General features: G+C 41.8%; 2 protein-coding genes across 5 annotated transcripts in view; both read left to right on the top strand.

Annotated features, from left to right (window-relative positions):
- USP40 (ubiquitin specific peptidase 40) overlaps nt 1–3,287 on the top strand; it is a 54,818-nt gene extending 51,531 nt beyond the window's left edge. For all 3 annotated transcript variants that reach the window (XM_087730486.1, XM_087730485.1, XM_087730484.1), the window contains one exon: nt 34–3,287. The gene's annotated coding sequence lies outside the window, so the exon portion shown is untranslated. The remainder of the gene's footprint in view (nt 1–33) is intronic.
- A 259-nt stretch (nt 3,288–3,546) lies between these two features.
- IFT54 (intraflagellar transport 54) overlaps nt 3,547–14,294 on the top strand; it is a 45,456-nt gene continuing 34,708 nt past the window's right edge. The window contains exons 1-6 of one of the 2 annotated variants that reach the window (XM_087730498.1): nt 3,547–3,735; nt 4,577–4,645; nt 9,468–9,629; nt 11,534–11,674; nt 11,828–12,298; nt 13,521–13,598. In XM_087730498.1, coding sequence (XP_087586624.1) covers nt 3,613–3,735; nt 4,577–4,645; nt 9,468–9,629; nt 11,534–11,674; nt 11,828–12,298; nt 13,521–13,598 — 1,044 coding nt within the window. In that variant the 5' untranslated portion in view covers nt 3,547–3,612. The remainder of the gene's footprint in view (nt 3,736–4,576; nt 4,646–9,467; nt 9,630–11,533; nt 11,675–11,827; nt 12,299–13,520; nt 13,599–14,294) is intronic. The other variant, XM_087730499.1, reaches the window with a different exon arrangement.

Genomic DNA, 14,294 nt, shown 5'->3' with positions numbered 1-14,294 from the left:
ACATGGAAAATCTCACTGGTTTCCATATTGCAGGTGTTGGGCTCATGCAATTACCTTTTAGGACAAGGGAACTGAGTAACTGGACCTGGGTGGGAGCTCTGATCACTGTGAAGTCCCATCCTTGGAGCCTGCTTTCTGAAACATTCACAAGATGACGCCACATCCAATTGTCTCTGGTATGTCCATGTCAAGTGAAAATTGTTAGTTTTCCACTGCAGTGGAGTTGTGCTATTAAAGCAGTAGGGAAGAGAGGGCACAGCCACAACCCTTAGTTTTCCATGTCAAAGTTAAAAAATTGCCAGTGTAGCACAGAGTGTGGATTCATTTGTCTGAGTTTGTTTGTCAGATAAACCTGGGCTGCTGGTGGAGCATGACTGTTCCCAACCTAAGTGGGTGTATAGATGAGGCCCCACGGTAAGGGGAGGTCTGGAAAGCGAACTCTTGCCGTTGTCAGGAGAACGTAGCTCAAGACTGTAGACTGGATACCAATTTTCTGAATAATTTTGGAAGCCACAGACTATATTTATGGTACATAGTAAATATATGTAAATAGGTCTTCTTGTAAAAGAATATAAACTGCTTTCAGGAAGTGCAATACACACTCCTTGAAGGTTTGTTACTTTGGCCACCACACTTCTCATGTGGAGATGCTGTGTAGCAAAGCCAGTATCAGTTCTGGAGTTGGTAGCAATAGGATAGGAGAGAGATCCTTCATAGAATAAAGCACATCCAGAGATGCAGACAGTATGGACTTCTACAGAACTCTATGGCAGCTATAGGCTATTTTAAATCTACAGTTTTCAAGGCATCTTGCAGAACCTGCTAACCAAATATTTCAAGCCTGTGCAGCATCAAAATGCAATTACTTCAAATCATCTAGGAGCAAAGATGCACAGCACGACAGTAGTTTGTGTTTCACCAGTTTCCTGCTGATCTTCAAAAGTATACTGTCTTCACAGTGATTTGAACTATACATTTGACATGTTTACATGATGGCCTGGGAGTAACTTTGACGGTTGGTAATAATCCAAAATGTGTGGGGCTGCTAGACAAAATTCCAAATTCCACATTGACTAGCAGCTCAAAAGGCAAAACATGGCTTTTAAGGGGTAGTAGTAATTTAAAAGGCAAACAAACCTGTAGCTGTTTAAAGGAGGAGAGGGGATTAGGGAGTTCAAGAGCATGTTGAGAGTAGAAAGCTGTCTCCCAAGCAAATGCCTTTGTTTCTCTGGCTCAGGCTCTTTCTGTGCACTTGGTTTGGTTGCTGTTCGTGATGTTAGGGTAAGGGGTACTGTGTGAATGTTTATTTCTGCCTGAGGAACTGAATTTAATGTAAACTTCCCAAATCCTATACCATGGAGATCTTTGGAGAAGTCCCACTGGGTTTAGAATTCTGCACAAACTGTTTGGTTTCCTGTTACCTTTTTAAAAAGTCTTAAAACTGAGAAACCCAGTGAAGCACAAGAACCTACTAATATTTATCATAGTCAGCAACAAAAATCTTGTTCTAAGATAATGCAGTCTGTATGTCCTTCCATGTTACTGATGTCCTGATACTGGTAGCCTCAGGTCTGAACTAGACATGTCTTTGACTGAGACAGACAGTGGGTGCTTTCTGTTGTCAAGCTGCATCTATATTTTACAGCAGCATTTGGTAGCTCTGCTAACAGGGGTTGGAAACTGCATATATACATGTGTGCGCTTAAGCTACCGAGTTCATAAGGTTGTTTGAGACTGGAGATAGTATCCTGCTGTTTGTGGCATGCAAAAAGAAACAGAGATAGGGAGCTTTACATTCCTGCTGCTGGGCCTTGAATATTTTGCCAGCAATATGTACTATGGTGCTGTCTTGCTGCTTTCCAGCCTATTTCTGCAAAGAAGCTCTGCTGTATTAAGTCAAACTAGTGGCTGGAAAGGTCAGAGTCCCTTCCTCTGGAAGGAGGCAAACCTTGGAGGAAAAGGCAGCGTGCATTGATGTCTATTCCTGCTTGTGTTGGCAGTGAAGTGCTCAAAACAGTAAAATTCTCTGACACCCTTTTGGCATTAAGATGGCTTTTGGCACATGTTGGAGATCTGTGAATTTTCTCTTGATCCATTTGGTATGCTGCTTTGTCTCTTATTGATGCTGTGTGGTGAGCTGAATTTTCTACTGACATCTTCAGGAGGATTGGGCTCAGCTTGCCCAACGTCTGTGAACAATTCTAGTCTAAGGTCTTCAAAAAGACTAGGTCTCCAGACTAAACTTAAAGCTATCTGTTTTACAGTCATCTTTCAATTCCAATGGCTCCCTTTAGGTCCACAGGGATTTGTGGAGGCTTTGTGGGTTGCTAGCTTTTGATTCTTCAGTTAAATTGCACTGTGCTTCCTCGGGGTACTACCTCTTCAGCAAAATGTGCATGCCAAAGGTCAAATTTAACAAAACCCCTCAGATTCCTTTTCAGGCGCTTCATGGAGAGCCGGTGGCAGAAATCCAGATAAACCACATGATCCCAAAATAAACACCCCTCTTCCCCAGAGCAGCTTCTTCCCACTCTTCTTGCTTCCTCTGAGACCTCTTCCGATGCCCTTGGATGTAGAAGCTGTCAACACCTCCTCTTCTTCCCAGGCTCACCAGATCCTGTAGTCACAGCCTGTCTGGGAACCTCATCAACCCGCCAGTGTGTTGTGCCGGGGGAAGACAGAAATCGTTTCCCTGAAACAACCTGCTCTCAGAAGCCTGGGTGTAATTACCCTGTGGAAGCCATCCGCTTCCCTTCCTCTGCTGAAAAAATAACCTCTTTCCTTGCCTGAACTAACACCAGATAAATGTGCTTTGTAACGTATCTCTTTTTTGTTCCTAAATGTGATTAATTTTTCTAAGGTGGTTAAGTTGAAGCATGGCAGCACAACCCCCATGCAGTCCTGTTGAAGTTCAGCTTTGAAACATTAATGGTCACGACAGGCCAAGCAGAAAAGCAGTATTTTCTCTCTCAGGTTTCCAAACCTGGTCAGGGAGACCGGTAGCAATGTGGCGGCTGGGGCACAGCCAGGTTTTTGGTTGTCGATGAGGGCTGCGATAACACGAGGATGAAGTGGGTTGCAAGGAGGACACCCTTGTATGCTGCCTGGTGGGAACGGGCCTGCAGGGGACAAGGATGGCGCTGGGGGTCCTGTGCTGTTCTTTAATGGCTGTGGCCTGGCTTTGCGAGGGAGTGTGACAGGAGATTGGGCAATCCTGATGTTGGCTCCTTCTTCCCCATCCGTCACTCTTACTTTGTACTTCTTTATTTTAAGAAAAATAATAAAAAAAAAACCACAAACAAAAAAAAACCCAAAAGATACAGCTGAAGTTTCTGAGCACTGTTTATCTGCTGATTATTCAAACAAGGGGCTGGGGTGTGACTATTTCTGTGGGACAAGAGGCTTTGGGGCTGATTCCAGGGACTCTCCCCTGAGGCCCAGGGCGGGGGAGGGCAGGGCCTGACCAGGCCGGCGCGCCGGTTGCTAGGGCCGCGTTGAGCCTAGCAACCGCCTGCCCCGGCTCTGCGCTTGCGCAGTGCGGCGCCCTGCGCCGCGGGGCAGGCCGGGAATGCTCGGCGCCGCCGGTGGCGGCGGCGCGGTACCGCCGCCGCTATGAACGAGGCGGTGGTGCGGCGGACGCAGGAGTCCTTGGGCCGAGTGATCCGCAAGCCGCCGCTGACGGACCGGCTGCTGAGTAAGCCGCCCTTCCGCTACCTGCACGACGTGATCACCGAGGTGGGCCGGGAAGCGGCCTGCGGGCCCGCTCCGCTGTTGCTAGGCAACAGGGCCTGACTGCGGGCTCGGGCGCCCCCTGGCGGGCGGGGGTGTGGCTGCGGCGGGGTGGGGGATGGCAGGGGGTCCCCCAGGCGCGGGGCCGTGGCGGGGCTCTACCGGGGGGACCCCCGGGGCCCTGAGCGCTCCCTCGCCCGGGACGGGGGGACCCCGTCACCTTTCCGGGCCCCGGGGCCTGCGCAGGGCTGGGTGGCGCACGCAGGTCGCGGCTGCAGGGGGTACGCTCGGAGTAGCAAGTGAATCTCGGGGTTTTTAGGGTAGTGAGTAAATCTGAGGGGTTTTAGGGTGGCTGCTGGTGGTTTAAACCAGACGAGGAGTCTGACTCCTTCTCTCAGGCTGGTGTGGATTTGATCTTTTGTGAAACCTGCTAGTAGGTTGTTTTTCCACCTCCCATTTAAAACAAAAAGTCTTAATTTTTATATTCATTGAGCTGCTGCTTTTATATATAGTCGTATGTAAAGAAGTCAATACGGGAGTAATGCAGAGCCACATTTAAAATGCGTATGCTGGTGCTGACATTGTGAATCTCCCAGATTCACCAACCTTCAAGGTTGAAGATGGAATTAAATAGGAAGGGAGGCCTGAGCCATAAGCAAGGATTAAGTCTCATCATTCCAGTGTGTTCAGAGACACAGCAGAGCTCTGAACCTGCTCTAGAAATAGTTCTAAATGAGGTATCGTCTCTGAAAGCAAATAAGGCCAACATATTTCCTATTGCCACACAAGCTTTATCAACAGAGGCCGTCAAGTGTTCCTAACTTACTCCTTTTCTTCTGTTTTGAAGGTAATTAGAGTGACAGGTTTTATGAAAGGACTTTACACGGATTTTGAATTGAAATCAGATAATGTTAAGGTGGGTATGAAACTTCCTTATTTATTTAGCTGTAATATTAGTAGTATTTGAAAGTTGCCACAAGGTAACTTTTGGTCTTTTCTGCGTTCAACGTCAAGGACCTGTCTTTAGTTTTGTGAAGAAACTGTAAAAGGTATTGCCTATTGGTTATATTATGCATGGGGTGAACACCTATAGATTGCATTTATGGATGTGACACAAACAAGCTGTTGTGTGTAAAGAACTGTTTCTGCAAAGATCTCAGAACAGTGAGGGTTAATCTACGACCAGGTCTAGGCTTCCAAAATACTGTTGTGTTACAGATAAAAAGAATCATTATGTAGCAAGATTGCCTTGAAGTACTTAGGCATTGATAATAAATCACAAACACTAGAAATCCACGCACAGCTTTTCAAAGACTCTTGGGGTCTCTTGTTGTGGTTTAACCCCAGCTGGCAACTAAGCAGCACACAGCTGCTCACTCAATCCCCTGGTGGGATGGGGGAGAGAATCGGAAGAGTAAAAGTGAGAAAACTCATGGGTTGAGATAAAGACAGGTTAATAGGTAAAGAAAAAGCTGTGTCCACAAGCAAAGCAAGACAAGGAATTCATTCACTACTTCCCATCGGCAGGCAGGTGTTCAGCCATCTCCAGGAAAGCAGGGCTCCATCATGCGTAACGGTTACTTGGGAAGACAAACGCCATCACTCTGAACGTCCCCCCCTTCCTTCTTCTTCCCCCAGCTTCATATGCTGAGCATGACGTCATATGGTATGGGATATCCCTTTGGTCAGCTGGGGTCAGCTGTCCTGGCTGTGTCCCCTCCGAACTCCTTGTGCACCCCCAGCCTCCTCGCTGGTTGGGTGGGGTGAGGAGCAGAAAAGGCCTTGACTCTGTGTAAGCCCTGCTCAGCAATAACAAAAACAGCCCTGTATTATCAACACCGTTTCCAGCACAAATCCAAATCATAGCCCCATACTAGCTACTAAACAAGAAAATTCACTCTGTTGCAGCCAAAACCAGCACTTCTCTCAATGGAATGTATGGGTTTATATTTACTGCTTTATATATGTGTCTGTATATACACATACATATATATACTGTATACATATATACAGTAAATATTCTTGCTTAATATCCCAGGACTTGCTGAGGCATTTGTCTAGTATATGCGTTCCACAAAAGGTGTATTACAGTATACAAATGGCTCATTACTGAAAGAGGAGGTTAATGTTATTACTGAAAAATGCTTTTCTTAAGTACAAGGGTGACTTTAGTCTCTGTTTGCTGCTCTTCTATTGTCTGCCTCTGCTGAGCTGATGCTGACTTCAACTACTGACTTGATTGGAAACTTAGGTCGCTTATTCATGGCAAATAACGCAGTGTTTGTATGTTGCTAGTTAGACAGCTACATCCGTTGGTGATTGTTTAACATAGCAACTGGAAGTATGAGGTCTATGAGCCTGGCTTGTCACCCATACAGCCAGTTGCATGGATGTTTTATGCGTTTCTTGCAGCTAATTATTGATCTGATATGTACATTTATTTCTGTGACTGTTGTTATTGTTGCTGGGATAACTAAAATCTAAATTAGTTATACAAGGGATTGTTGTTTTTGTTAGTACTGTCCCTGTTGAAGCTTGCCAATAGTTTCTATGATGAAGAGTAGCTTGGCACATGCTGCCTCTTCTTTGGAGAGCACTGTGCATTTTATTTGTGGATCGAAAAAGCAGATTTCCTAGCAACTCCTGAGTAGGTCTTTGTTTGTACCTACATACTGCGATAGCTGTGAAGTTGCACCAATCTTGAGTACCTCTCTGAGAATTTCTTTCACAGTCCATGAGATCATGGTTTTCAAGAGTTCAGGCAGAGGAATTCAAAATGCTGTAATGTGGGGGGAAACGTCTCTAGCTTGTGTTCCTCTTGGCTGTCACCAGATGCTTCCTCACTGTGATTTCTGTTGGAGTTGTAGAAAATCAGGAGAGTAATCTTTATGCAGAGATCAACACTACCCACAGAGAGCTAGAGTCTGAGAGCAGCAGCCCGAGTCCATGTTATGAAGAGCTGTATATATTTCTATGCTAGGGTGATCTGCTTTATGTAACTCTAGGGAGTGATACTCATCTGGTGTGATGATCTGGCAGTAGATGCACAGACTTGGAAGGGCAGGATGCTTTCGGAAAAAAGGAAAGGTTTGTACCTGCTGTGAAATAGTCCCAGTGCTGTAGTCCACAGTCTGCTTGCTGTGAGCTGGGAAAAATTGACAGTTGCTCTTTGCAAGCTGGCTGTGCTGTTGCAGATCATCAGGTGCATAGACTGAAATTAGAAAAGCCCAAAGCTTGTGGTCCAGCCTCTCTGGCAGCTGGGTTTGGCTCCTGGTCCGGACATCCCCTTACGTGCTATGCAGCATCATGCACACATATGTGCAGCAACTGTTGTTTCTAGTTTGAACTCACCTTTCCCACCTGGACATAGCAGTGGGGTCCTAAAGTACCCACTGTTTCTTCTGTGCTACCTTTTATGTCCCCACTGTTGGGGTAACACATATTGCATGGATAGCTGGTCCCCTCCTCTTGTCTATAAAGAGGTGGGAGGCAGGCTGGAAGCATCGCACGAGCCAAATCTGCCCTGCGGAGCATGCACGTGGACCTCACTGAGTTCTAGTTTGTTTCAGGGATATACAGTCAAAGCAGTCAGTGGAAGAGAGATGTAAGGGAAATGTAAAGCTTGAAGACAGCTACATTGGATGGTATTGCTGTCTATGTGTTTAACAGAAAGGTTTGTCTCGTTCGCTCTAGTAAAAAGTTGTTCTCTTGTAAATGGAAAGATTGGATATCAGGCTTGCTCTTTTAGTCTTCCACATCAGCTTTATATACATACATAAAAAAGTCTTTATAGTTATAAATATATATAAAGTCTTACCACTTGGAATAGTGGAGATACCTTTGTTTGAAAGCTACCCAATAAAAATATTTTCTTAAGCTCTCAGCACTTTTTCAGATGTTTGTTTCTATTTTGATAGAACTTTATTTACTGATGTAGGTAGGAGCCATAGATTTCTGATTGGGTTTTTGCGGATTTCTTATATGGACAGAACACACTGATAACATAACTGCTGAAAATGACACAGATGTAGGAGAAAATTTTGGATCTTTATTTGAAAACTTGTTTGGTTTAGAATAGTGTCCTATCTCCTTCCCTAAATTAATAGATTGCATATATCCTTGGAAAGATGGACAACTATTTTAATAGAAGGTTGCAGTATTTCCTTTCTTTCCTTTTTTATTTTTGAATGTAGGGGGCACTGGTGAGGGTGAAGTGTTCCTGATGTTAATGGAGACAATCTGAATATCCCAGTTATGTGGCAGTTTTAATCCTTTCAGAAGAGTCAAAGATGGGAAGTACCCCGATTCTGGAGACTGTCTTTCCACACATTTAACTATCATTCATGTGCTTGCAGCAGAACCCAGTTCTTGTTTGTTGAGGGTGGCTCTGGGACTCGAGATAACAGATGAACAACTCTATTAACCTCCAGTGCCACAGGGGTAGATGGTGCTACCAGATGGCCTGTAAAGAGCATTGGCCTTGCTCAGCTGAGAAAGTACTGGCTTCTGTTGCTTTCCTCTGTATCAGTGCATCTGTCAAATTAGATCCAGGTCATTCTGGATGTGTGCACCTGAGATACTCAGACAGTAAGTGCAGTGCAAAATAAGGTGTTTTACTGGATAATTACAACTGCTCCTTTTCTGAATTAAGTGAAATGACAGTGGTCCGCTTGTCAGTTATCGGTTTGAATGCTATAGTTTATATTCTTTTGAACTGATGCCTATTAAAACATGCATACAGAATTCTTCTCACATGGGTTTACTTTTTAACAGGCTAGTAAAATACTTTCTTTATCTCCACTCATAACTGTAAAGGACGAGTGAGTAGACTTCTGTGCTGGGCCTGGTAAATAATTCCTTGAATTTTATTTTGTTTTATTAATAAACCCCCTTTTTTCCCCCTGAGTATTCTGCAGCTGCAGAGACTTCACACCATGATTTCATTCTCTGGGCCCAGAACCCTCCAATAAAATTTTACTTGGTGGGGGTTGGTTTGTTTTGTCTTTATTTTCTTATGATTTTGCATAATCACCAAAAGTCATCATCTCTACTGAAGGGCACTCGGGGAAGGTTGTTTGTAAAGTATAATTATAAAACTAAAACACATCTGGTAACTGCGGAGATAAAAATATGTGCCTGTATCCCTTTCCCACCATCTTTCCTATGTTTTCTTTACTCACTGTTAAGTCTGGTTTGTAAAGTATGCATACAAGCATGTAAGTCCCTCAATTTAGGCTCATGTAAGTCCCTTAACTTTGTGACTTCTGTGCTGAAAAATATTCAGGGCAAGAACTGTCCTTCTGAGCAATATCTGCTGTAACAGTCCTGTTATAACTCTTTGGTGATTCTTTTGGTAATACTTGCAATCATTTCTTAAACAAAACTTTATCTTCTTTAACATGTAATGCTTGAAAACAGAGTGCCAAGGGTCTCATAGCAGTTTTAAAATGCCCTGGAGCTAAATGATAAACATATTAAAAAGACAAAGTTATACTTTCACTTTGGTCATTCCAGTTCAATGTTCATCCATTATCAAAGCTCTCATTTCTTAATCAGAAATAAATAGCTAACTATAAATCAGGGGCAGCCCTCTTTCCTGACCTTAGAAACCACGTGCTGCTCTTGTTGTATGGATGCTTTCTGCAACTATTCCTCTCATCAGAGTTTTTCTAGTCTTTAGGTGGTGTGCGGAATTATTTTGGAGTCTCAGTATTGTTTCTTAATTGCTCTTTTACCAGGATAAAGATGCCAAAATCAGCTTCCTTCAGAAGGCAATTGATGCTGTTGTAATGGTAACAGGAGAGCCACTGTCAGTAAAACCAGCGCGTGTTGTGGCTGGACACGAACCAGAAAAAACCAATGAATTTCTTCAAGCAATTGGGAAGTGTTGCTTAAATAAAGTAGGACATTACTATATGTGTTTTATACACATAGTGATATATTATCAGAGCTGATTTGTAACAGACTTCATTGACACTCATCTGCTATTTTTAATTACACAAGATACATGTTGGGTCACCACTTACAATAACAACAGATAGATGGTATATGATCCTTAGCAGAGTTTAAGCCAGATCCCCATTCAAATACATTCTAGATATTTTAGTGGTTTTAATGTATACCGCTTTTTATTTTTCACCTTATTCATTGGACATTTAATAACATTTATTAGATTTGAAGAACAATATGAAGCTTCAGAACTTTTAAAACTTTATGATGCAGACACATTAATTATATGACCAGATGCTGCCACCTTTGACTTTGTCTGCTTTAAAATTTTAGTCAAATCTCTAATTCTGTAATGGAAGTCATTGTCATTTTTCCAATGTGCTGCTTTTTTTTTTTTTGCTTTTTTGAATATGGAAATGCAGCAGAAGTTTGATAACCTGTTAAAAATAACTGCAGGGGCAGTTCTTAAAATAATTGTTGCGTTCTTAAAATAATTGTTGCATTAAAAGTAATGGGGATCCTTTGCTTATAGGTGTTACAGAGATTTTTGAAATACAAAGGTATTATCTAAACTGCTTCAATTAATGAGTGCAAAAAAATTGTGTATAATTGTGAAATACTACAGTGTTTACAGGCTGTCTGCAAGTTTAGTTTGGATTATCTTTGTCTGATAATCTACTCATTTAAATTCATGTTATTTTGTTTTAATTAGCTGAGTGCTATGAGCTTCTTCCTTATGAATTGCTTGAGATCAGGAAGGGGGAAGTTGATAAACATATGCACAGAGACTGAACGAGTTTGAAAATGTCCTTGATGGAACAGCTTTGTAGAATGCTGTGGTGAGATTTAATATCCAGATGATATAGTCTACCCATTTGAGCTAAGATAATTAGCCCCTTGGCTTTTATTGTGAAACAAGCTTGATGTGCATTGGGAATAAGATTTCCTTCAGTCTCTAGCTTGATACTTTTAGTGCTGAGCTGAGCACGCTGCTTGGAGTTACTTAGTTCAGGCAAGTGTTGCTAATGTGCAGAAGTTAGTGTTCAAATGTGAAAACCCACAAAAATTCATAGTTTTTCATTTACAAACCAGGAGAGAATCAGGAGTCAACTCCCAGGGCAATATCAGTTTTAGTGATCTAAAACCTGTTCCTGTTTCAGGAAGAATTCCCCAGCAATGCGATGATTTTTTTTTCTTTTTTTTTGTTAATGTAGCCAAACTCTTTGCCACTTGGACATGAAAACATGACATTAACTTGCTGTGTAAATGATCTAATTAATAATTGCTTGTCATCTTAACGAATGAACTAGATGCAGAAGCTTTTTAAACACTGTAACTGCAGCTGGTCGAAAGTAATCCTTAGTGTAGTTTTCTTTCTCTAGTGACTGTAGCTCGTTGAGCAAGTATTAGGTGAAAGTGGAGTGGCCTGAAAGTGGAGTGGCCTAAAAGTGGATGCAAATACAACATAGTGTGGTTTTAAGAGTGTTTAACCAATCTAGCAGTCATGGTATAAGGATTTGACAGTCATTTACCTTACCATTTTGAAAAATATTTAGGTTGTTGTAATGAGAATTGCTATTGTGCTATAATACATAAAAAGCACCATATGTTTATATAGCTCTGGCACATATAATCAAATTATTACAAGAATTACAAGGAGGTGTTTGACATAAAAGAGCATTATTACTCCTGTGAAAGAATGTTTCCAAAAGAGCAGAAATATAAGCTTTATTTAAAAAAACCCAACACCCCCCCTCCAGAAAACCCAAGTCATGTTGATTACAGAGATAGGAAGAAAGGAGATATTTAATAAAATAATTTACTCATTTCAATGATATTTTTCTCTTCTTTGCAGCTGTCCAGTGATGTTGCTGTAAAAAGGATCTTAGCTGGGGAAAGAGCTGATGCTAAAGGGAAACCTCCGTCCTCTAAATTTCGAGATAAAGAAAGCAGAGAATCCAAAACAGAAGAACAAAAAAGCCATAGAGATAAAGAGGTAGGCATTTGCAACTTTTGTGGGCTACAGGGGCTACTGCTCTTTATGGTTTATTGGGGTTTTTTTTAGCTTGCATTGTTGTCTGTGGAAAGTAACTGCGTGATAGAGTTGCCATGTATTGGAATCAATTTTTAGTTTTTACTTTCTCCTTAGGGTAGAGGAGACACTGAAATTAAAGACAGAAGCTCAAGCAAAGACAGAAAACCCAAAGGAGATTTGAAAGAGTGTGAAGAAAGAGAAAAGCAAAGTGATAAACAGAAGGATAATGAAGACAGGCATAAAGACCCTGAAAGAGACACCTTTAAGGAAGGAGAAAAACAAGAAAGGGAAAGAAACAAAAGCAGAACAACCAAGCAAGGAAGAGAAACAGAAAAAAACAAGGGAAAAGGAGACATAGAACCAGAAGATGATCTCGAGCGTGATAAAGGACAGGAAAGAGAGAAAAAAAATGAAGGAGGAAGAGAAAAGGACAGACTGAAAGGAAGAGACAAAGATAAGGCTAGGGACAGAGAACGAGAGAAAGATAGAGATAGAGGAAAAGATCGGGAAAGGGATAGACAAAGGGACAGAGAAAAAGATGGGGAGCGTTTAAAAGAACATGGAAGGGATAAAGCAGAGAAAAAGGTAATCGAAATCTTATTTCAGAGATCAATAACATTTGGCATGCTGTGGTAGGGACTGAACGTTTGTTACAATGACCTTGCATGTTTGTATTCTCTGCTCATTTAACAAGTAAGTACTTTCTTTAACAGCAATTACTGTCATGAAGTGAAAGTGTTGGTATGGCTTTGATCTGGTAAGAGTGTGACTGAGGCCCTGTGTGTAACTTCATGTCTCTGTCATGATATATCTTGTCTTGAGCCATCAGACTCATCTGACTGTGTTTCCTGAACATCTAATAAGCAGTTTCTTTTCTGAAATCTGCATGTCTGAATTCTTCTGATCACATTACATTATATTTGGCAGAGAGAGGTGCCAGTGACTGTTGGAACTTATGTGTACTTATATCCTCGTGTCTTCCCAGTAATGCATGCTGGTGTTGCAGCCATAGCTCGCTTTTGAGGAAGATGGGGCTGAAGAGAGTTTCTCTGGGCCATAACTAGGCATTAATGTCTCTCTTGAGCTTACTGCTTCTATAGCAGGACACACAGGACAAAGTTGTACATCTATTTGATTTTTGGTGGTTTTTTTTTTTTTGGCTTTCTAGATTAAGCTGCTTGCTTCCAGCTTGATTTTTTTTTTTTTCTTAAAAGAACTGTTGGGAAGCCCATCTAGGTTCTTGCAAGGGTGCTCTATTTGCAGTGGACTCTGCGCATCATGTTGCATCTTTGAGAGGGAACACATCCACCATTTCCCCATACTTCAGACCCTCTCAGTGTAAAGTCCTAAACTGCCTTACAAGCCATCTCTTCATTGCCTTTCATTTTGTTGTTCTTTTAATCTTCTCTCTTCCTCCTCTAAATATTTCCTAGACTCCTTTTCTGTTCTGTTGCATGCTGGTTCATGGTAGAAATTCAGGATTAATGGGCATCAAAGGTGCTTCTGTTAGGGGGCAGTTTAATTTTGTCAGATGTGAGAAAGCACTTCTGTCAGTACCTGTCTGCTGGCCTTAAGGATTCTTACCTTCCTGGTATTACGCAGAAAGAACTATGTTTAACTGTCGATTTTGCACGATTAGTCTCCTGTGTGGGGGCAGCAAGGTAAAAAGGGCAGGTAGATGGATAAGGATACCGTTGTGCTCAGTTCTCCTCATGCTCATTTCCCCTTTCATGTTATTCAGGTAAGTAGCTTGCTTCTCAGCACACTGAATCTATTAATTTCTTTTCAGCAATTAATTTCTTTTCAGTCTGCAGATTCTGAGGAATCCACGCCTAGAAGAATTCAGAGGCCCACTAAAGACAGCAAGTGCCAGCCAGATAATGAGGTTAGTAGTATAGAAGATCTGGGAAGGTGAATTTTGAAAGTGTTGCATTTTAGAATGATTTGGGAGTCTGCATGAAAGGAATGTAGGATTGAAAGGTAGGTAGATGACAAGTTTTAGGGCTGTAAATAGATACTTGTCTGTTTTTTTTTTATTTTTTAATTTTTCTTTTCAATTTCTCTGAGCTTGGACAAAAAAGTATACTCAATTTAGTTAATTTTACAGATTTTATTTCTGTGTATTGGTATGTTGGGTACTTCAGAAAAAATATTTATTTGTTCAAAGTTTTCTGTTTATTCCTCTGAATCTTTCCTGGAAAGCTGTTATTGTTTTGGTGTGTTTTTTTTTTTTTTTTGTACTGTAATAGAAGTTACTGTTTTGAGAAGAAAATGAGTCCAAGGTTGTGTCTGGGCCTGTGTTTTGCAGCTGGATGATGGTAGGGCAGAATAGGAACTCGCTGATTGCTTCTGAACAGTAGCTGTTGCTTGTGATACCGTTGTATCTGCATCTGCTGCTTCTTGATGACCTGAGGCAATTTGGGGAATTATGGAGCCATATGGCTAAATGTTTAAAGAGTGAGACTTCAATAAATTAACCTAAAGCAGCTCAGACTAGGAAAAAATAGGCAGGATCCCAAGTCTAGCAGGAGTCTCTGTTGAGAGTCTGTGGGCCACTGACATCATCGTGTCTTCTACATGA

Source organism: Nipponia nippon, unplaced genomic scaffold, assembly GCF_047370975.1.
Source record: "Nipponia nippon isolate SJK-2023a ecotype South Korea unplaced genomic scaffold, ASM4737097v1 scaffold_5, whole genome shotgun sequence".
Taxonomy (NCBI): Eukaryota; Metazoa; Chordata; class Aves; order Pelecaniformes; family Threskiornithidae; genus Nipponia; species Nipponia nippon.
The sequence above is the reverse complement of the archived record's forward strand: the minus strand, read 5'-3'. Positions and strand labels throughout refer to the sequence as shown.